Source organism: Podarcis vaucheri, assembly GCF_965113315.1.
Source record: "Podarcis vaucheri genome assembly, chromosome: 12".
NCBI classification, from domain to species: domain Eukaryota; kingdom Metazoa; phylum Chordata; class Lepidosauria; order Squamata; family Lacertidae; genus Podarcis; species Podarcis vaucheri.
The window spans coordinates 30,267,041-30,290,407 of NC_138750.1; the positions used below are offsets into that span (position 1 = coordinate 30,267,041).

Here is a 23,367-nt window from a genome sequence, read left to right on the forward strand (position 1 = left end):
GGACCCAGTTTTGAATAATTCTGATTTAGCTTTGCCTTTAGAAGACGGATCAAAACATTGCTGTTTAGATGTGCATTTTGCCATTAACTATCTTAGTGTCTGCTGCTGACAATGCAGTTGGAATCTTGAGTTAAGCACATAGGGAAGCACTTTCTTTTCACAGAAAGCTACTGGACTGAATCTCTATTTCTTTCTTTCCCATTTAGCACTCACTTGTGTTGGACTTCAAGAGACCTGAAGCTATTGCATGTTACCCCCATTTGACCCAGTAAGAGCTGTTCGACAGTGGAATTTGCTGCCAAGGAGTGTGGTGGAGTCTCCTTCTTTGGAGGTCTTTAAGCAGAGGCTTGACAACCATATGTCAGGAGTGCTCTGATGGTGTTTCCTGCTTGGCAGGGGGTTGGACTCGATGGCCTTTGTGGTCTCTTCCAACTCTATGATTCTATGATTCTATGACCCACCGCCTAACACCAAGTTTGGGTTTGGAAAAATGTTTTAAAGCAAAATTGCTTTGAAAATAAGAGGCAACCATATTTCCACATGATTGTTTCTCCAACTAAACCATTTTGAATCTTTGATCTTGTGGTTCCTTGAATTTGGAACTTGATAGCTGAGAGCAAAACTTGAGACTTATATTGTTCAACTTCATACCCATAAGACTTACACATAAATGATAATGTGTAGGATTCTAGCAATGGGGCTGAATAACTCTTTGGCAAAAGTTCATAGTAAAATAAATTAAGAGGAAAGACTTTTACAGGTTTTTTGTTTAAATATTATTGCAAAATAACAAAATGTCAACCATGGATTAGAGACAATATTTCTTTAACGTTAGAGACCAAGTACAATAATTTTGCATTAAATTAATGCTAAGTCATAGTTATTGCAGCTCTCATAGAAAAATAAACTATCTCACAATGTACTAAAGTGACACATAAATAAATAAAACTGAAATAAAAAAGTTAGTCATGAACACTACAAAAATACATTTTAAATAAAAACATGTAGTAAGCTTCAACAGAAGTTACGGCAGTGATTTCAAAGTGTTTAATCTTATATTGAACAACGGGAAATTATTTTTACTCTGAACTCCTCTTTCCTAGAAAGAGCCTACACATTTTAAGCACTGAATCTATAAAAACAGGACTCATCCACGTTTGCTTTTACAAAAAAAAAAAAATACAGTACACATTAAAACTTGACGGAAGCAAAAAGTATCAGAAACCACTGCAAAATATACATTGCAAATTAGATGTGTTTGAATTGTATAGCGATACTGAAGTATGAACCAGATTGTGGCATGGCAAACAGAAGGAAAACCTGACATATCTGTATGCAGGAATCGTGGATAGCATGATGTTCCTCTTGGCATACTTAAGTATATTGGCACTAATTGCGTACCTTTTTTAAGGAGTGTGCAAAGTATCGGGGAGACTGAATAAAAACACAAATAGATTTGGTTGTTTCAGCAAGAGAAGTTGCAAAATTTTCCAAAGAACAGCATACATTCTAATTCTAAAAGTGCTATGATTGTGCAGTTTTTGAGCCTTGTAGCCTCAGCCAAGCACAACTCCACTATCTCCAAAAATAAATACTTTTTCACTCAAAAATCCACAGGGTTGGATGCAAAGAGCTTCCAATAGCATTAGGAAAGGAGTTCCATGCATGCATGGACCAGGGGCAGAGCTTTAAAATACTAAAATATACCAGCTTTAGTTTTTGGTTGACAAGAGCTAGTGTGGTGACTGACTCAGTCTGCTCTATTTCTCTACTGCCATCTTCTTATGTGCTTACCATATCACACTTTCCTGCACTAACACCATATTTTCCATTTTATATATATAATGGAAAATATAGTGTGCGTGTGTGTGTGTGTACACACGTACACAAAAACACACCCTGGTCAAATTGAGTCAAATGCTTTAGTGTATCTTCTTGACGTAGTAATTATTCCTAAGTAACAATGAGCCATTAAAAAAAAATTATCTTAAAAAAATCCAGTAGTGATTAACCCCTTTGATTATTCCAGTCTTCTACACAAAATGATTCTATCCAATTTTAGAAAGACTCGAAGTAAACAAAGTCAGAATAGTTAGTATGTATAGAAAAGAGAGTCATAAAGTGTGCTCTGTATACAAACATACTTTTATCTAGTGTTCTCTGAAATGCAACACAGAAGGATCACCATATTCGTTCCTCCACATAAAGCAGTGGTTCTCAGGATGCAAGTCGAGTCTCCTTACTGAGATGCCAGAAGGAACACAGCCCCCCGCTAGGGCTCTCAGCATTTCGAGCCCATGTTGGCATGGGGGCTATGACCCACAGATAGAAACAGGGCTAGCCTTAGGCAAAGCATGCTGTAGGATGGTAGCCTTAAGAGTCACTTGTGCCAGCCAGGGCAGAAGGGAGAGGTGGGAGTGGGAAAGACTTGTTGGCTGTGCTACCTCCCAGGCTGGTGCAGATAAGAGTGCCTGCGACCTGGCAGCAGTTAGGGGTCAGCACAGGATCCTCCACCATCTCCTGTGTTTCGGGAGTTTCCATTGGCTATGCTACCAGCAGTTTCCGCCAACCATTTCGGAAGGCACATTAGGGTACTTCTTGCTGGTAGGGCTATCTTGCTGAAGATGGAGCTCTCCTGGTGGTGGAGGCCAGTGGAGTCAGGCTGGAGAAATATCTGCATCTCATCCAAGTACCATCCACAATGACTGGGTAGGGGAATTCGCTTGCTCTGTTAGTGTTTTTGCTTTTTAGTAGGCTGGATGCAAGCCTACTTATCCTCTCTCCTCCAAATTAGTGCAACGTAGGACATCAAGGCTTGCGATTATCGGGGCCAGAGTGATGGTGGTAAGGAATTGTTTCAATCTTTTCTGTTTTGTTTTGCAGGCAATTCTCTCTGTGGGTATTTTGTCCCACGTTTTCCCCCTTTCTGATCTGCTTTCTCCCCAGTGCTCAGAACAGGAGTTAAGTGCCAACGGTTGACCTGTCACTGATTTGTGCCAGCTACATTTTGCTTTACATCGTTTGGGAAATGTAGACCAAACCTTTTCTTAACTAAAGTGAGATCAGTGCGTTTGCAACACCAGTTCGGATTAGCATTACGTGCCAATGCTAAAGACTAAATAAGTTACATTATGTTAAAGTGCTACAATGCAGAGTGGTGTTGTGAACAGGTAAGAAGCCTGCTTATGCCAGAACAGTCAAATTTAAGCCAATTTGATCCCCTTGATCCTAAATGGGACTGAATTGGCCCCAATCCAAATTATCTGTGCTTTAATTGGTTTAATCATGTTAATCAGTAGTTAATGCACATTTGTTTTTTCCAAAATGGAGCAGCTCTGTTTGAAATCTAGCCATGTTGTGTAACCAGGCTTTCAGGTCAGTTTCTCATTACAGTATTCAAACCACAAACCCCCAAAGTATCTTTCAAATAAACTTCTTGACTGAGAAAACAAAGCTTTGAAGAAAGCAGCCTGTCTTCAGGAGTTACATTTGAAAGTTTCATTTACTTGTAACTTGCTGATGTTGATTTCTTCAGGCTTATCACGTCTGTAGGTTACAGTTTTTGTACAAACAGTGGGCAAGAACATTTTATCCTTAAAGGAGAAGAGAATATAAATGGTCAGAAAGTCCCACACAACTAGCACCCCTTAAAAAAAAAATTTCATTATGGATCAGTGACATCTGTTACCTTTTTAGTTGCAGATATTCTATAATCAGATGAAGATTTAATTTTGTTATTGCTCCACTGAAGAATTATTTGTCGGATTATAAGCACGTTAAGCAACCCAATCAGAAATGTAACTATAAAAATTATGAAAAAGATCCTGAAGTGGCTTGGATCATCAGCTGTGCATTCTGCAAAAAGAAGTAGTAGTAAAATTCACACTGCTCCCTCAAAAGGTCCACACAATAAACCTAAAAGATAAAGCTAAACCCTAATACGATAAAGTAATTTATAATTGTACTTTTGTTGAATAATATAATAAATGACATCTTTATTCCGATATATACAAAAAGGCACCTTATTCTTAAAAAGCATTATCCAAAACAAGGAGTGTACATGTTTGGCAGATCTATAGTTACACCACTGATCTCAGTTTTGCTGCAGCTAGCAAAAAGCATCAAGTTATGATTTATTTATCAAGATTTCACCACCAAGCTGCCTCTGTTTCTCTAGGGATCAGAGCCCCACCTTTGGTAGTGTCTGTACTTTTAAGAGATCAGGGACATGATCTTAATTCTGGGGGAGTTTATATGGAATGAGAGGGTTTCTTAAGTTTATAGAGCTAGGCTGCATACATGCCATATATTTCAAGCCTTCCCCCCCCCCCCCGGCAAGAATCCAGGAAACAAGTTTGTACAGGTGCAGGGTATTGTAACTCAGTGAGGGGTAAACTACAGTTCCCAAGATAATAGGAGGGGTGGGATATACTTTAAAAGCCTTAGACTCAACTGCACATTTTGCTTCAACTGTTTGCGCCTCATAATGTGAAATAAGAGTAGCTGTACATGGAGAAGCGGAGTGTGAAATAATAGGCTTATAGAAATATTCCTTCCTGTATTACTGTGTCTGGTTTTGTCATTAGCAGAATTAATTTCTCAAAGGCCTAGAAATGCCCAACCTTGACATTTAGCCAATGCCAGCCAACCACATTTTCTGTTATTTAGGTTTTACGTTCTCAAGAGAAAAGAGATTTTGCTTTAATTATTGTGTGAAAATATTAATACTAGCTAGAACAAGGAATGCCTTCTATTGTAAAAACAGCAACAACCCCCATATCAGTAGTGTTCTTTTGAGCTACAACCCACAAAAGCCAGTCTCTTCGCTATGTCACCAAGGCAACTGTAGGCAATCTGATACTGATGATTTTGTTTTTCACTTACCTGAAGATTTTTCAGTATAATGCAACCTGTAAGCACATGAGGTTTTGCACTGGTCCAGCGCAATCTGAGACGAGTTGGAGTGACGACAGGGCACACAATTCCTGTAAACCAAAAAGCAATTGAATATCTATCTTTCTCTCTGGATTACCCATGACTATGAAGTAAAATCAGGGATCAATAAACTCAGCATTTTGTTACATTTTGTTACTAGCAACAGCGACAGTACAGCATGTCCCCATTCAAGATTGCTTAAGAGAGTAGATGGCCAGGTACCAAAAATGATACACAAGCTGCCATCTAACTAGTCTTTCTTTCAAAAGACTTACATGCTGGTTTTCTGGGCAAAGCCTTCTAAAGCAGCTTACAACAAATAAAAACAGCAATCTTGAAAATCAGTTATTATTAAAGCAAAAATAATACAGATTTCCGCACACACAAAAACCAGATATAAGAAAACCTCAGAATTTCAACCACATAATAAAATTCCAGCCTTCAGTATGTATAGTTGAATGACTGGGATTTAAAATAATATTTATCAACATCCTTAGGAACTCAGCTAGCAATGAGCTTTTCAGAACGTGAAAAAGTTCCAGAAGGTCCATTTTAACCAGTCTTTTACTACTTCTCTGAGATAATGCAGGACAGAGATTGGTAAATTAAAGCTGATTGACCACATCCTGCCCACCAAGACTTTGCCCTGAGAAACAACAACAACTTGTATCCCAACAATTGCCTTTCCAACCGTATTCTTTGCCTCTAGGGAATTCTGGGATCTGTAGCTTAAGAACAATTGCAGTTGCTCAAGAGAGGTGCAGGGAGAGACAGAAAGGCCAGACATCCCTGTGTCAGCACTAGCACTTGAGTGCTGCTTTCTAGTCATGAATAGCCTGAGTCAACAGGGAGTCACAGAATGGGATGTCAGCTTGTCAACTTCACGGCGAGTGCGGCCTAGCACATTGCACAAAGCCTTCTGGCCCAAAGCAAGAGGGTTCAGGATTCTCAGGCAATAACAAAGAAGCACAAAACACACTCCGTGAGGGGCCATGACATTAACTTACCCCTCACTGGAAGGTTGGGATGTGAGGAGTGGGCAGGATGAAGAGCAATTAATGAACTCAGCTTCCACAAGATGGCACTGATTAGTAAAATGTGTGGGCAACCTTAATTTCCATTGCAAGTCAAACAAGAGGGGAAGTCCTTAGTTCTTAAAAAGGCTTGATTAAGGGCTTTTGTATGGGACATAATGTGTGTCAGTAACTCATGAGGGTCAGCCCAAAGTGATCAACCTATCGAGTATCCTGGAAATGATAAGACCATCACTTTGTAGATGATGGATCAATGCTGTGGTTTTTAGTCCTTGGAATCACCAGCCCATTGGTAAGATGCCACAAGGCAGCAGTAAAAGAAGTGCCAGTAGGAATGTACAGTATATATTGCCCATACCTGCTTTAGGAGACCGCAATTAAAAAAATAAACCTGAGGAAACATACCGTTTGTCACTGCAAGTTATTCTACAAGTAGGGCAGAATTCACACAAATGGCCCAAACTGCTGGGATCGGTGCATTTGCATCTTCCACACACACAAGTTCCTCTTCCACTGCAGACCTGGCCATTTGAATTCATGCAGTGTTTTCGTAAGGATGACGAGCACTGGCAACGATCGCCCTCCCAGCCACTAAAGCATTTGCATTTGCCTGCTTCGCATTCACCGTTGCCTACAAGGGCAGAGAAAGAATGGGTGAGCCCCTGGGTACATGACTCACTAGAGAGGGGCTTCAAGGTCTCCTGCGCTGAGCCTTATTGATCACAGCTTCTGAAAACTTATTACAGTGGTACCTCGGGTTAAGTACTTAATTCGTTCTGGAGGTCCGTACTTAACCTGAAACTGTTCTTAACCTGAAGCACCACTTTAGCTAATGGGGCCTCCTGCTACTGCTGTGCCGCCGGAGCACAATTTCTGTTCTCATCCTGAAGCAAAGTTCTTAACCTGAAGCAATATTTCTGGGTTAGTGGAGTCTGTAACCTGAAGTGTATGCAACCTGAAGCATATGTAACCCGAGGTACCACTGTATACCTTTAAGTGATTATTGGCTTAAAGAAGATGGTGAGATATTTTGCTTCTTAGTGAAACTGTGGTTAAGCGTTACTCAAGATGCTTAAGAGATGGAAAATAGGTAATTGATCTGCCTGAGACTGTCAGGGTGGGAAGATGAGGTGTAAAATTAATGTGTTCCATTTTTTAAAAAATTGCTTAAGAAAGGTATGCGGGTTAAAATTGAGAGCTCTTAAAAAAAAATGGTTGTTTTTCAGTAGAGTTTTGGTGACATAAATACACCGAAACTGTGAAGAAGCGATAGTTGTTAAACCACAAGCTACATATGCCAGCAGATGTCATTAGATGCTCTCACCTTTCTCAACCAACATGACTCGTGGTCATGGATAAGAGGAGCTGTAATCCAGAAACATCTGGTTCTCCACCCCTGACGTATGAAGTACAAAACCATTTCTTAGGTACTGCGGTTAACATTTGTGTGGGGTTCTACACCACTAGGGGAACCTACACATGTAGAGAAGGATCACCACACTTCCGCACAATGCATGGAGGGTGTGTGTGTGTGTGTGTGTGGTGTAGCAAGGACACAATGGTTGGGCCAGCAAGCATGGCCGCTCTTCATGTGATGGACATAGCTGATGCAAAGAACACCTGACAGTAGACTAGAACTGAAGAAAAACGTAGCCATGAAGTTCCCTAGGTGGCCCGGGGCAAGTTAGCAACTCCCAGCTTCACTTACTAACCTACTTCACGAGCCATTGGGGAAAATAATGAGGTTGCTTACTTGAAACTATTGCCCTTGGAAAGGAATCCACATGCAAATGGGAGTTCGCATGGCAGGAAAGTCACCGAAAGGCATATCTTCAAGTTGGAGGCAACTATCCTAACATTTGGTTGTTTTGGGCACACCCGAGGCGACATTATTTCCCTCCTTAAGATTCCCATTGCCAGATTTTAACCTGGGAGTGGATTCCCAAAGGATGGGACTGCGTGTGGATAAATTGCCGAAGAACAATAGCTACCGGTGAGCAACCTTGTTTTCTTTTCTTTTCTGCACACTGCTAAATATTTTGGCGACTAGCAAGCTCTCCTGAAAATGGAAGCAAAAAGAAGCTGAGTTGCCTTAGTGTCAGTAATCTGCATCAAATGTATGTAAATAAATAAATAAATAAATAAATCTGGTGTGCATGCTCTTTTGGGGGGGATTTCCCAGCAGAAAGAGAAAGCTCTTGTGTCAAGGGCACTGTGCAGCCTAAGACTATTTGGCACCATCTCAGAGAAGCAAGTTAGCCAGCTCATTCCAGACTCATCATACGTTTAACCAATCCAAAGTTTTCCTGGATTCTTAAAATGAGTCCATCCATTCACTGTTGCTGTCCCTGATGTGTGGAGCTCTCTCCAGACTGGATGAACAAATACCCTTTCCTTTAAATCTCTCCTTCTTTGGGTGTGGTTTTTGACTTACTCACTTCAATCCCACCAGCAACAAAGTTTTAAGTACGCATATCTGAACTTGCCCACAGCTGCTCCTCTGCCACCTCTTCTTCTTTCCCTTTCCTTGCTGGTCCTCCCTCCCCTCACATCACCCCTTGTGTATTTTATATTGTAAGCTTCTTGAGGACATACATTTGTCTATTTCTGCAGATGTAACTTTGTGAGGAACTATAGATATTGATTCTGTTGTAGGTACATGGTGTTACCTAGCAATAGTGTGACTTAGTTTGGGCTTAGGGTTAAAGCAAGCTACAAATCTAGTTAACAGCAAAATCCTGTGCATGTTGTAGGGGCCCTCCAAGGTTTGATGGAGCTCTCTGGAAATTGGGTTTAGCTGAAAAAGACTAAAAGCTGAATTGGTAAAATATAGTGAAATTCTGGAGCTTACCAGCACATAAGTTTCCCAGGTGATGAGGGCAGGAAAAGTCATCTTTTTCACAGTATTTACCATATATTGTGCCAAGTTTGGTTTTGTGGCAAATGCATTTCCCATCTACACAGTCTCCTTGACCACTGCAGATTAGGTGGCCCTTGGGCATCTGGCACTGCTCAGAAGAGAATTTGTCGCTGGAGCTCAGAGTCTCTGCATCCTGAGATGTTTCATCGACACATATCCTTTTGTGCTTTATGCTGCCCTCACACTGACAAGCACATATTTTGTGTATATTAACTCTGGTTGATTCATTGAAACCAAGCGGTTTGAGAGTCATGTATTTTCTTCCTTCGGTTGTACCGCATCCTTTCATGGCAATGGAAATATTGAAGAGCACCTGCAATAAATGAGAAGCGCTCTTTTACTGTATCGTCGAAAAGCAGCCCTATAATCGCACTGGGGCTTTATAGAAGCTGTTGAAAAATGCAAGTTATTTATAAGCATATATTCTTTTTAAAACATTGACTTCTTAGTGGGGTGGGGGAGAGAACACCTGTCACAATTCTCTCCCTCCCTCTCTCTGAATTGTTTTCGGATATTATCCTGAATGAGACAGGGTGGCCTATTAGAATTAGCCATAATTTAAAACCAATAAGCACTAGCTGGATCTCTTTCCTCTCTTAGGAAAGTTCTTAACCCGAGGTACCACTGTACTCAGTTGAAAAAGCGGCTTGCCTCTGTGAGAATGGAAGCTGCAAGGGCTAAAAGGAAAAAAACACACTGCACAATTGGCCTCCTTAACTGTGGGCAAGCTTCTGCCTTTGGTGATGCTTTTAATGCCCCAGTCTACTCATCCACTGCAAATGTGAAATGTGGCTTACACATCAGCTTCACAATCTGAAAATGCTTATCTGTTTTACCCGAGGAGCCTCACATACACAGAGGAGCGTCTAAATGAAGAAGCTAGGGGTACAACACACAGCACCCCTAGAACATTAGCCATGGGCAAAGATGTGTGCTGGAATAATAAAGATGACTCTGATGACCATCCATCAGGAACTCTGAATGGTTTAGGAAATGAAGCAAAAACCTCAGGGCACATCTTTAAAATAACTGCATGCCTTCACACCAGTTATTTAAAAGGTACTTTAATTGATTAGCTCTAGGATCAAAACTTTCAAGCAGGCACAATGTCTCATTCCTGGAAGCCTGGGGAAATCTTGAAAAAGCAGCTGCTTACTGCTAACCATGGAGCAGAAATGTTTATCCATGGATTTAACTGGAAAACAAAGCTCCGAAGAAATAAACTCCACGAACAATCTGGAGGGCCTAAGACTACGACCCACAGATATTTACTTTAAAACCCATACCAAATCTTTCTTCCACTGAAAAAGCTATTATAAAAACATTGATGAAATATTTTGCCTCCTTTGTGAATAAAGGAATGCTCGTACTTCAGCTGTGGATTTCACGTTTTTGCATCCCTCCGCGCCGGTTTTTCTACTTCCATCAGGGCAGATTGCAGTGACCTTGACATTTATATCTTGGATGGGGTTTTCCACCTGAATTTTCACTTCGGAGAGCAGTTTCTGCAGGGGTGGGGGTGGGGAACCAAAAAAACAAGAGAGCTCCATCACATTGCATGGCAATATGTGCTACAGTGGCAGCATGCCTGACTCAGTGGATTTAACTAGAACAAAAGAGCCTGTCTGTCTCTGGATAAAGGAATAAATTGTTTTCTGCATAAAGACTCCATTAATATATATCACACAGTCATGCCAGGGGAACTTGTAATCCTGAAGAGGAGGAGGAGGACAGCAATGTTGGGGTTTCCAGCTAATCTTACAATGTCAGTGACAAATCCAGCATTCCGTTCTACCGCTATAGGGCAAGTTCACACAATAACATCTTTATTCCGTTCTATGTCTACTGAGTGGACACTGGTTTTCAAAATACTGCTGCTGTTAGCACCTGGAATACCTACTTCCAGATGTCCCTCTCCCCATCCATCCATCATGGAGAATGATGCCCCTCACTTTTGTGGCACCGACCTTTCTTATCCTTGCTAGATTGAGCACGAGACTCTGTGCAAGCTGTTTTCTTTGTTGGCAATGCTAATCACAGAGCAAAATGAGAAAGAGACAAGCAAATCCCTTGTTTGCTGTGGCAAGAAGGCTGCCATGGCAGTGTGTAGCTGCTAGCATCTCTACACTTGCTGGGGGCATGGAGTGATTTGGTTTAAAGACAATGTTCGAAGCCTCTCTCCCTGCATGATGTGATACTTTTCTAAGTCCAGGGATTATTTTCTAAGCTTACGGAGTATCTATTCATCTACACACACACAAAATCAAATAAGCAATGCCTCCACACAGTCTTAATTGGTACAGGGCTGCACCAAATGATTATTCTGAATGTGCTCACTGCCTCTCAGAGCACTAAGTATGTTAATAGCTCAGTTGGTAGAGCATGAGACTCTTAATCTCGGGGTTGTGGGTTCGAGCCCCACGTTGGGCATAAGATTCCCGCATCGCAGGGGGTTGGACTAGATGACCCTCACGGTCCCTTTCAACTCTACAGTTCTATGAAAAATTAGATTACAGATAAAAACCCATCAGATTTAATGAAAATGAGATTCCTTTCTGGGCAAGCTCACAGTGCCATCTTATCACAAGTAAAAGTGCATCATGTAAGTTCCATCCTGATGTTGGAACCAAAGATGTATGGGGGAAAAGGTGAGATATGGGTTTCTTTAAGCTAAAATGTTGGAGCTTTGAATTGTGATGAAGCCATGAACTGTTTTCTGTTTTGAAACTGAGAGCAAAAGAATCTTTTGGCATAGATGCAAGGCTGCCTGGATTTCTGTTGATTGTGTCCTTAGCAGAGCAAGACCAATTAAACTGATAAGTGTTTAAAAAAACCCCCAAATCTGTAGAAATGCCATGAGCTCATAACTTTTTTATGACACCTGTTTGGTAAACTCCCAATTAAAAATTGAAACCAGAGAGAAATTCAGAGGTATCTTGGACCCATCATCAATCAAATATAGGCAGCTGATATTTTTTAATTACAATAGTTCAGCTCAGGTGAACTGCAATGGAAGAAATTTCACACACACAACATAAAGTTTCCCTTTTTAGTTCATCACTCTCTCTTTTATATACCATTTGCCTATTTTTAAGTAGGGATGTAGAATTTTAAATGCTGAGACCTTAAGCAGATTTTTAATTTGGGATGTTTAGACGCAGCTCTAATTGGTGCCATTTTTGCTGGGTCTTCTCATTATCTATTTGTAAATTATGGCTTTGGAGAGATGACATCTCCTTCCAAGAATGCATCTCCTTGCCATTTGCCCCAATTAAAAATGGAACATCAAAGCAAGGCTAGTTACGAAGCAGATATAAATCAATTTGATTGCTACAACTAATTTCAGTGAGAAACAGTGAAGATATATTGTATATCCAATTGCTGCATGGGAACATTTCTAGTACAGAAAGTCACCAACATGGTACCCCTAGATGTCATTGGACTACATCTCCCATCTACCCTGACCATTGGCTATACTGGCTGGGATTGACGGAAGCTGTAGTCCAACAACATATTGAAGGCACCACACTGGCTATTCCCCAACCCCGATCTTTCTCACCCTGTCCTAGTAGCATATTTTCTTGATAACTGTACACTAGCTTGATTTTCCTCAGAAGTAAAGAGAAGGTATGTGGGCTTTTTTTGGCAGTTTGCCTTTAGTTTCCACTCTTAAGTGATTTTCTTGGGTAAAGCAATGTGCTGCTAGTAAAGGAAGATTTTTATTTCCTTCTGACCCAAGCTTGACAAAGGCTCGCTTTTTTCTGGTTTCTTTTCTTTTTGCTTCATTCTACTCTCTGTGGACAGTTGTTTTTGTTCAGGAATCCTCCTGGAACCAACCACAGACCTCACCACAGCAAATTTGTTAGAATGGGACTTTGGGACATTTTGTAGATTAGATAGTTATTATTAACCTAAAGGAAGGAGGGAAGGGGAGTTTAGAACACAGGAAGCTGCCTCAGAAAGTTGGGCCAAGTGGTACTGCCTAAGCAGCAGCTCTCTGGGCTAAGTGGTACTGCCTAAGCAGCAGCTCTCCTGGGCTACAGGCGGAAGACCCTACCTGAGGATGCCAGGTACTGAGCCTAGAACCTTCTGCATGCAAAGCAAATGTTCCACCACCAAGCTACAGCCCTTCCGTACAGGCCTTTAGCTTTGAATTCTGGTGACTGGCTGCTTTGCTATTGGCTTCCAGTGTTCTTATGGACTGCTTGTTCTTTGTGTCTCTGTATTATCATCATAATCATCAATATTTCGCAGTACAGTAATTTATTCCTTCTTATTCCTCAAAACCGGACTGAAGATTAGGAGAGTGTTTATTCCAGAAAAGTTTAACTTTAGGCCGTAATTATTTTACACTGAGGTATTGGTTTCAACAGATCTACCGTATTTTTTGCTCTATAAGACACACTTTTTCCCTTCTAAAAAGTAAGGGGAAATATGTGTGCGTCTTATGGAGCAAATGCAGGCTGCGCAGCTGTCCCAGAAGCCAGAACACCAAGAGGGACTGCTGCACAGCGAAAGCAGAGACCCCTCTTGCTGTTCTGGCTTCTGGGATTCAGAATATTTTTTTTCTTGTTTTCCTCCTCCAAAAACTAGGTGTGTCTTATGGTCTGGTGCGTCTTATAGAGTGAAAAATATGGCGATGGTTTTCTCTGTAGTATTTTACTGTTTTATGTAATATTATATGAGAACAGTGTTTTATATATATATATATTTATAGGTATGCAGGAACTCCTTGACTATCTTGCTGTATTGCACCTGTACCTGGAGCTCACAGAATATTTATTTTAACAGCTGCTTCCCCCAAACCAACATTAATGAAAAATGCATTCATCACAAAGCATATACCTTGTAGGCTTCTACCACCAAGTCACTGAGATTCACTGCTTGAGATTCTATCTGTCTTGCAGTAGTTCCCGGCAGAAGAGGCAAAAGGTCCTACAGAAAAACAGTGTTACAGTTAAAAGGCATCTGTGATTATTATCTTAAAATTGTGAAATTCTGACGTTTAAAAATACCTTATACCAGTGAAATTGGCTCCCTTGGACTGCAAAAATTACATTAATGTTGTTGTCTATGAGCTTTTCGGAAAGCTGGCCAAGTGATGGATGCTCCTGAAAACAAAAAAAGAAGATACATAGTGTGGCATTTGTAGTTTAATATGATCTAAAGGAATGCTATGAGTGTGAAATTAATAAGAAACCTTACATACATGATTGTTCTTCTACCATAAATCCCTGAATGCTTGTAGTGAAACAAGCCTTAGGACAAGTATATATATTACATTCATCAGATGGCAACAGCAGTTATCACTTGATATTCTTAACTAAACGAAACTGTCAGCATGTATGCAAGTTAGGTCAGTAGTCTTCAGCCATTTGATTATAATTAATTATCAGAACCCACCTTTAGCCTGAATATGTTTTTAAACTATGCATCCATTTTAATTCTTGCCCTGTTTTCTACTCTTCCTAAAAAAATACCCTAAACAAAAAATAGTGCTAGCAGGGCTGCTGCAACCCACTTAAGGTCAGGTGGTGGCTGCTGTGGGTCCTGACTCATCATAAGAACATGAGTGACTGAAACACCACATGCGATTTCCCATCTTAGCATAGCTGCAGAGCAAACCACTCCACTCCCAAATAAAAGGGGAAAGAAGAAAGAGAAAGAAGCTGAAAGTTGACCGAGTAAATGAGTCAGGCGCAGTCTGGATGAATGGACTTATGGTCGAGTCACATGCAATGTATCAGCGGCAAGTATCAGCTCCCTGCAGTGCATATATCTGTGATACATGCACTTGATAGCATTCTGTTATTAATAGAACAGGCATACCTTTTCATTAGAACTAATACTGGGCAGTTAACAGGGTTCTGCCATCTTTGCAGTGTGTTTCCTTAGAGAAAAGGGAAGCTCATGACAGTAGCCGTGTGAGCGCCTTTTCACCAACGCACTGGGTTCAAAAGTACAGAGCGGCAAGCAAACAAAAGGAGGTACACTTCTCTGTGTTGAGGCACAGCACTGTGCATTTGCAGGTGTGCTAAGTGGAAACACACACACACACACACACACACACACACACACACACACTTCCCTTCACTTTGCTGTTCACAACTTTTCTCTTTCCTTCATCCTGCATGTGAGCCTGGTCTCAGTATGGGTTCGTATCTCACACCACTTATTGGGCATCCATGAAGATTAACCAAAATTCAACTCTACCCACAGGCTGATCAGATGCTATAATAGATGGGAGCTTTCAGCATGCAGAAGAAAAGGAGCTGCACCCTTTAGTTTGTGTTGCTCAGGTCGCTCATCCCTAGCATAAACTTGCCACTTTCTCTAGACTCAGTTTACAATGTAAAATACATAGCTTACTCCAATCTCCCCCAAGTGATCCCAGGCCTTCACAACGAACATAGTGTTTAATTCTTGCGACAAAATGTGTAAGCCTACCTTGAGCAGGAGACTACCACTCCTGTCTATCTGGAACAGCATATAATGTAACCAGGGAAGAAAAGACCTCAGTAAGAGGTGGGATGATGAAGAAAACAACACTACTCACACTGTACTGACTGGGAGGCTGAAACCATTTGAGTGAGCTGGTTCTAGCTGTAGTTCATGCCTCACCAACAGGAGCATCTCATTACAGAGACCCTTCTAACGCTTGGGGAAACCACTGTTCAAAGCCAATGCTGTATACGACATATACCTTACCATACTGGTCGCTTTGACGTACACATTATCTTTCAAATGGCAGTTTCCATCATTAGGGATTACTATCCCCGCTAATTTACTGTCAAGCGCCAGGTGAGAGGTCTGATCCGTCATCATGAGAAGCAGGCGCTTGGCTTCTTTGCGCCAACCAATATGGCTCTAAGGGAAGGAAGGCAAAAAAATAACCAAGCTAACGGGGTGAAAGCAAATGAAGAAGACAGAAGCATTAGTCAAAAGGTACTGTACTGGTTTGTAGGCTCTACTTGATTTAAAGTGCCTGAGACACAACAGGTATCCAAAGGTTCACTTTTAATCTACTGAGGGGTGGCCAATGTTGTGCCCTTGAGATGTTATAGCACTACAACTCCTAGCATGCCTTGCCATGGCAGTGCTGGCTGCAGCTGATGGGAACTGCAGTTCTGGACCACATCTGGAGGGCATCACTTTGGCTACCCCCAGTTTACTATTTTAAGAATTGCTTTAATACTGAAAATGAAATAAAGCATTTGTGGGAAGCATAGTTGCCCAACTGCTCTAGATTTGGCTGTGACTCTTCAAGAACAGCAATAACTACCCAAGACTTTCATACCAACACACATATATGATACCTGCTGGGAACTGGCCTGGCTTTTTCAAACCACAACCTGAAGTCCTAAAAATATCTGCAAAAGCACTTTTGAGCAGGGACGATGAGAGAAAAGGTCAACATGAGCACCACAAGCAATGGAAGGTCTCCACAGCTGCCTTTGGTTCTGTGAAAAGCTACAATATGCTGACAGCACTGGAGAACTATGGGATTAGATCAACTATCAAACACTAGGATAAAAGGCAGATCCTTTGCTGGTTTATTGGCTGTCTCTTACCTGGCACACAGCTGCTTGAAGCATAGCATCAAAGCCTCCTTCCGGTGTGTCAATATTCCCAGAGATTTTCTGCTTGCTAATTGCACTTCTGAATTCTGCTATTTTGTCAGTCAACGATAAGACATGGATATAGCCATGAGGAGGCATACAATCGAGATCATAATCGCTGTTTGGCAAAAAGATGAAAAGTGAAATTCCATTAAAATTCTGCTTGGAAATTAGTTCTAAGTTAATAGTTGGCTATAGCGACACAATGCTCGCACATCATTTCTGTCTATAAATATATGCACACTAAACACAAATCCATGTTATTACAAAAAGGGAGTAAGTGCTGATGAACTATGTCAGGTGTGGGGAATGTGTGGCCCTCCAGATGCTATGGGTCTCCAGCTCTCACCATTCCTGACCACTGGCCATGCTGGCTGGAGCTGATGGGACTGGAGCCCAATATCTGGAGGGTCATAGGTTTCACCATCCTTAAACTATGTGGTATGACATTGTATGATTCCATATAATGTATGGAAAGTAAGGGAGAAGGTTGAAAGACCAGAATAAAAAGCCTTTCCCCTTTCACCACCACGAAGAAAAATAAACAAGGCAGAGAAATGACAGATCTAACCAACCTGAAGCTTTTCCTTCTTAATCTGCCAAAACTTTTTGCCATTATTATTATTATTATTATTATTATTATTATTATTCCCCACCCATCCTGCTGGGTATCCCAGCCACTGTGGGAAGCTTGTGTATATATATATATACATATAGAGAGAGAGAGAGAGAGAGAGAGAAAGAGTGTGTCAAACATTTAAAACTTCCCAATACAGGGCTGCCTTCAGATGTCACCTAAAAGTTGTGTAGTTCTTTATTTCCTTGACATCTGATGGGAGGGTGTTCCACAGGGAGGGCACGACCACCAAGAAGGCTCTCTGTCTGGTTATTGCCAACTCAGTTAAACTCAGAACAGATCCACTTTTATTAAAGGAGCTCAAGATAGTCATGTCCATTAATTTCAATGAGTTTTCTCCAAGGATGGCTAACATTGGATCCAGCCCATAGGGAAGTGTGCCAAATGTGAAGAACGCCATGAGAAGCAGGGAAGAGGGAAAACATCTGCAACCTCCTCTGGCAGGTGCAACTTTCTTCATCTCCTTTCTCCCCGCCCCACAAGCAAACCCCAGTCAAGTCATCAGCAACAAAAAGTTGCAATACATTTTAGGATACGTTTATAGAAAATGACACAAATTAAGCTCCTGTGCCCTCTGCTCCCAGTTATAAGAACACAGGAAAGCAAACTCACGCCACGTACACAAGATGTGCTTGTAGAATCTTGATTGTTTAGTGCATACTATTTATTCTGGAAAACTTAATGTGGCTCATGGGTCAGTGTTCACAGAGCAACTTTAGTAAAAACAGATAGCATTTCCCCAGCTTGCCCTATAGGTCCTTGTGCCCTTGCCCTATAGGCCTTCCTTAATAAGCATTAGGAAGCAGCACACCAGTTACATCAATACAGTTATGTAACAAAACATTATGCAGGCACTGCAGCAGTTTACAGCAGATAAACCAAAATGAAATAGAAATATTATATCATTTGTTTCATACCTTGCCCTTCTCAAAGATTTAAATTCAGGATGCAATCCTAATTCTACTTACCTGGGAGAAAGTCCCATTGAATTCAGGAGGACTTACTTCTGAGTAAACATCTTTAGGGTTACACCGTAGGATGGTCTAGTTTAGGACACATGTGAGCTTCCAGTTAGATTTACAAATTACTTACCTGCATTGATTATGAATTCTTCCTGGGTGAATGCTAATATAAGGCGACACCGTCTTATCTACGTAAGATCCATATCCAAGTCGCAAATCAAGGGAAATATTTTCCATCTTTTGAGATAAATCAGATCCAACAGAGTTTAATTTTTCTATATTTTTGTGCATAGATGCAGACACATCAACCAAATAATAAAGGTCGACCGGGTACTTTTCCAGTGGCTGGACTTTCAACATAAAACTTGCTTCAGATCCTGATAGTTAAAAAACAGAACTGTAATAAGTATTTCTGGGTATTAGTGTTGCATTAAAAAATTCTGCAAGCATATCTTATTTCTAAATCCCATTTCTTTTGGCTTATTTACTTAACTCTCCCAGGTGCATGCATGCCTGTGTGTGAGCACATTTTAGTGTCAATCTCTGCTGAGAGACAAGTTTTTGTATGCAATTTTTGCTATAGGTTTTTGCAAGCAATTTCCTCCAATAAAATACATTTCTGTACATTACTTTTACTAATACACACTTTCCCTTAATATACACATTGAAAAAAGTTTTATTTAAACAAGAAACAATATTTCAAAACACCACATCAATAATATTAAATATTAGAAACATAGGATTTCCCATTGGCAATAGTAATTACTAATTTCTCATGCACTCAGAAAGAAATAAAAAAGTATCTGAGAGTCAAATTGCATGATGCATAATAATGTATGTGGGCTTACTTTGTTGTCCCAATACATTACAAGTAACTCAATTTTTCTACAATACAAGTATGTGGTTGTTGTCTTCCTTTTCTAGCTCTCATCAAATTCAGCAATTTAATCATATTTTCAATCTTCCATATTTTGATTAACCAGATTATCAGTGTTTATAAATGCACTGGTCTATGTTTGTTCCTCCCCAGCCTCTTCCTTCCCTATCTTGCTCTTGCCCATGGTCTGTTTTAGCTTTCAACTTCTGGGTGAACAGGGGCCTGCTTTCGCCTCTCGGTATGTCACCATGTGTTATTGATAACACATGGTGTGTTTGTGTGTGTCACGATGAATGCAACCAGCGATTGGAGGAAAAAAGCATAGAGACCAAGGAGGGAAAAGCTGCTACCTTCTTTGAGGATGCCCCTGTCCACAGAATTCTGATTTTCCTCCCCACACCCAATCACCCAAATGATTCTCCATGTTTACAGCCTGTGGATGAGGCTACATAAGTAGGCTGGGTGTTTTTGGCTCTGCACTGTTGTTGTTTAGTCGTGTCCGACTCTTCATGACCCCATGGACCAGAGCACGCCAGGCACTCCTGTCTTCCCCTGCCTCCCGCAGTTTGGTCAAACTCATGCTGGTAGCTTCGAGAACACTGTCCAACCATCTCTTCATCTGTCATCCCCTTCTCCTTGTGCCCTCCATCTTTCCCAACATCAGGGTCTTTTCCAGGGAGTCTTCTCTTCTCATGAGGTGGCCAAAGTATTGGAGCCTCAGCTTCACGATCCTGTCCTTCCAGTGAGCACTCAGGGCTGATTTCCTTCAGAATGGATAGGTTTGATCTTCTTGCAGTCCATGGGACTCACAAGAGTCTCCTCCAGCACCATAATTCAAAAGCATAAATTATTTGGCGCTCAGCCTTCTTTATGGTCCAGCTCTCACTTCCATACATCACTACTGGGAAAACCATAGCTTTAACTATACGGACCTTTGTTGGCAAGGTGATGTCTCTGCTTTGCACTACAAGTGGGGAATTAAGAGCTCCAAGGCGCATAGAAAACGAGCTCGATTTGCTGCAAAGATCTCTTTGCCCTGTTCTATTTCAATGGAAACTCTCTTTCCCCCTCTGTCTCCTCATTTCTCCGAACTACTACCAATGATGAGCAGAATAGGTTAGTTTCCTTTTGGTCCTTTGCATGCTAGCAATTGGATTTTCCCCATCAGCAAGAGTCAAGTGCTCCTCCTTCTGGTGATAAATAAATAGCACACACAAGAAGCCTTGTGAAGCAGAATTCACCACTCTGAGGCTCCTGCTCTGAAGATGAGGATTGCACCAGAGCACATTAGCCTCAAGCTATGCTCCACTTGTTACTTGGCAGGATGCTACACATCACCTCAGGAGGTACAGGGGTCCTTCTAAAATCTCCAGAGAAGGTGTTCTCTCCCTAACCCGTTTATTTCAAAGCATGCCCTGTATGTAATCCTGGTTCACCCTCTCTGTGTATACACTGAGGCTGGATCTAGACACATCAAAGAAGCGTTTCAGTTTAAAACGTAAATCTAAACAGGGAAAACAGGTAAGAGAAAAACAGGACTCCACATCGCCATCTGGTGGGACACAATGTCATATCACACATACAACGCATATACAGTAGTATCTCAGTTTTTGAATGTAATCCGTTCCGGAAGATTGTTAGAGTTCTGAAACGTTCGAAAATCAAGACACAAAGGGAGGACTGCAAATTTAATAGAGAAAATTGAGAAAAACTTAGTGGAAGCCGTTTGACTTCTGAGGCATGTGTGAAAATGGAAGCATTTACTTCTGGGTTTACGGCGTTCGAGTTCTGAAACGTTTGTCAATGGGGACATTCAAAAACCGAGGTACCATTGTAAATAATTTTTTCTTTACCAGTCTAGGTGAGTAACCAGAGCACACCTGATGGCTGATCAATGCAGTTGCTGGCACCTCTGAGATCAGTGGTTCAGAGAATGTTTTAAACTGTTTTTTAAAAAAAACAAATGTTTTTTTCATTGATGTGTTTGCCATGCTACGATCCTTTGAGAAGAAGGGCATGATATAAATCGGATTAGTAAATGTGTGTGTAATACATCTTTAATAAAGAAAAAATATAAATGTGGTTGGATCCACAGTACAAAGCCACAATGCCAGGATATGTTCCTCTAGAAAGAAATTAGGCAGGAATGGGAAGAGGGTAAATCATAAAGAGCATGACTTGCCAGAGGTTCATTAAATAAAAGAAATTGTGTGGGGTGTGTGTATAACAATGGAAATGCCAGAGATGGAAACAACTTAGGAGATGGAGAGGTTTTAAGTACTTAATCAAATAGGGGTGCTATTAGTTTATACTGGATTCACTACACAAAGAATCACAATATTTTTCTAATGTTATCTGTCAAGACACAAGACAAGTTGCCAGGTATTCCAGGACAAGCTTCAGTTTGCAATTAAAAGTTTTCAAGTAAACGATTTAATAAATCTTCAAAGGGCAAACATTAACAAAGTTCAGGTCTTTATTCACCTTGGTACCCACCCTCTCTTCTCTCAGGGTGCGAAATCAGTCTTGCATTATGCAAAGTAATAGAAAACTATGACTCAAAAACATGGATTGATTTGCATACAAATTGTAGCCATTAGTGCAGGGCTGGCAATTTCTGAATGGACCCATTTGTTTTCTCTGTAAATGGGATATCCTTGCTCAGGAAGCGGAGCTACAACTTAGGTTCCGTTCCAGTTTAGGCTCATCAGCATTTCCCAACTCTCCAGTTCACAGCTTTCAGGACTCCAGCTGCTGGACAGGAGCCACAGTTCTGGTGGCAGCTCTTTACTTGGGTAGCCACATAATGAGACAAGCAAACTGCCAATCCCAGAAAGTCCCCCACATTCTCTTCCGCAACGGAACACTTATCCTGCATCCCAGGGGGCGCATTTTTATGAACTTTGTTAGCATGCACGGCACTCTGGAAAAGTCAAAGACTTCAGACCCACTTCCCAAACAAGGGCAGCCACTAAGATGACTGAATCCCTGGATGCCAGAATGGAGGGTGCCCTAGTTGTAGGAGGTATAGTTGGAAGGGGTGCCCTACCCAATCCAGAAGTATCTATGTGTCTTTCCTGTACAAATCATTACACAACAAACAAATGTCTCAGGCTGAAACCTTGTTTAACTTGGCAGATGAGCAGCATTACTAAGCTTCTCTAGTAATTAAAAATAAATAAAAAATAAGACAGAAGCCTTGCTTGTTGTCGCTGCTGGATACTCCCCCTTGAATGGAGAGAATGAAAAGCAAACGAAATTTCCCAGTAACTTGCTCTTTTCATCCCAGCTATTCTCTTTCGGCCTGATTTAGCGTAAATCATTTCCATGAGCAGAATTGTTATTGTCTTTGATCATAACACTATTCCATGGAAGGGATGGTCATGTTTTCCCTCCACATTTGCCAATGCTAACAAGAAAATGGCAATGATACATAGAATATGCAGATCCTTGAAGGATTAAGCGGCTTTGGTTAAGTGGCTATCTCTTGGCATAACCTCCAGCACATAGTTATTGTGTGGGGGGAAGGGGGGTTAACTTCATACACCAAGTTCCTTAGGGGAATTCCTTGGAGGGATGTAAATGTGAAATGGTGTTTGAAAACCTTTCATCATCTGGCCTCTGCTGTCTTTCAGAAGGGCAGTGGATGAAATCCAACAACATGTCTCTAGCTTGGCTTGAGTGGTTTTGCTTGCCCACCTGGAGGGATACAGAATCAAGTGAAGACCCATTCACACGTCACTCATGTGAAAGGGGCTTTACAAATATGAGTGGTGGGGCTGCACTGCTGACCCTGCCCCACCTCCAATGCCCACGTGTTGAATATGGACATCTACAAAAATGAGAAGACTATATGAATAGACTTCCAAAAATCAGGAGCCATGCATGATCACATGGAAGCCAACGTACATAGGCTCCCTCTTGCAGATGTCCACACACAGCTCTCACGGGTAGGCTAGCCACATGCCATTAGAGTGGGGCAAATACCATGATGTTGCATTCCTAGTACGTACCATGGTCCTCCCTTCAAATGATTAACATTTGATGGGAGATTTGGACTGCAAAAATCTGGGGCAACTAGTAGCAGTGGCACAGTTTTCTTATGTTTTTGCTAGTGAGGCCCTCACTGAGAATGCAAGAGGGAAGCACAGTCTTCCTCTGGAACAAAAAGCTCCGGCTATAAATACCAGCATCAACGCCATTAGGCATGCTGCTAACATAATGTGACACTTTGCTCTCAAAGACACAACTACTCTACTTTTTTCTCCGTGCTTGTGACAACTGTGCCGCATGAAATATCTATTACAAATAGAAGCTGTGGCTTTCTCAACACTGTGAACTTTCAAGGGGGACAGCAAAGCCTCATAGCTTTGCTATAGCTTG

General features: G+C 41.2%; 1 protein-coding gene across 1 annotated transcript in view; it reads right to left on the minus strand.

Annotated features, from left to right (window-relative positions):
- Positions 1-1,032: 1,032 nt before the first annotated feature.
- Positions 1,033-23,367, minus strand: part of ITGB8 (integrin subunit beta 8) — a 42,405-nt gene continuing 20,070 nt past the window's right edge. Inside the window, exons 4-14 of the mRNA XM_082193922.1 lie at positions 18,238-18,484; positions 16,461-16,626; positions 15,598-15,756; positions 13,905-14,000; positions 13,735-13,824; positions 10,260-10,394; positions 8,821-9,202; positions 6,375-6,600; positions 4,885-4,985; positions 3,689-3,855; positions 1,033-3,593 (exon numbers count right to left, since the gene is read on the minus strand). Coding sequence (XP_082050048.1) covers positions 3,477-3,593; positions 3,689-3,855; positions 4,885-4,985; positions 6,375-6,600; positions 8,821-9,202; positions 10,260-10,394; positions 13,735-13,824; positions 13,905-14,000; positions 15,598-15,756; positions 16,461-16,626; positions 18,238-18,484 — 1,886 coding nt within the window. The 3' untranslated portion in view covers positions 1,033-3,476. The remainder of the gene's footprint in view (positions 3,594-3,688; positions 3,856-4,884; positions 4,986-6,374; positions 6,601-8,820; positions 9,203-10,259; positions 10,395-13,734; positions 13,825-13,904; positions 14,001-15,597; positions 15,757-16,460; positions 16,627-18,237; positions 18,485-23,367) is intronic.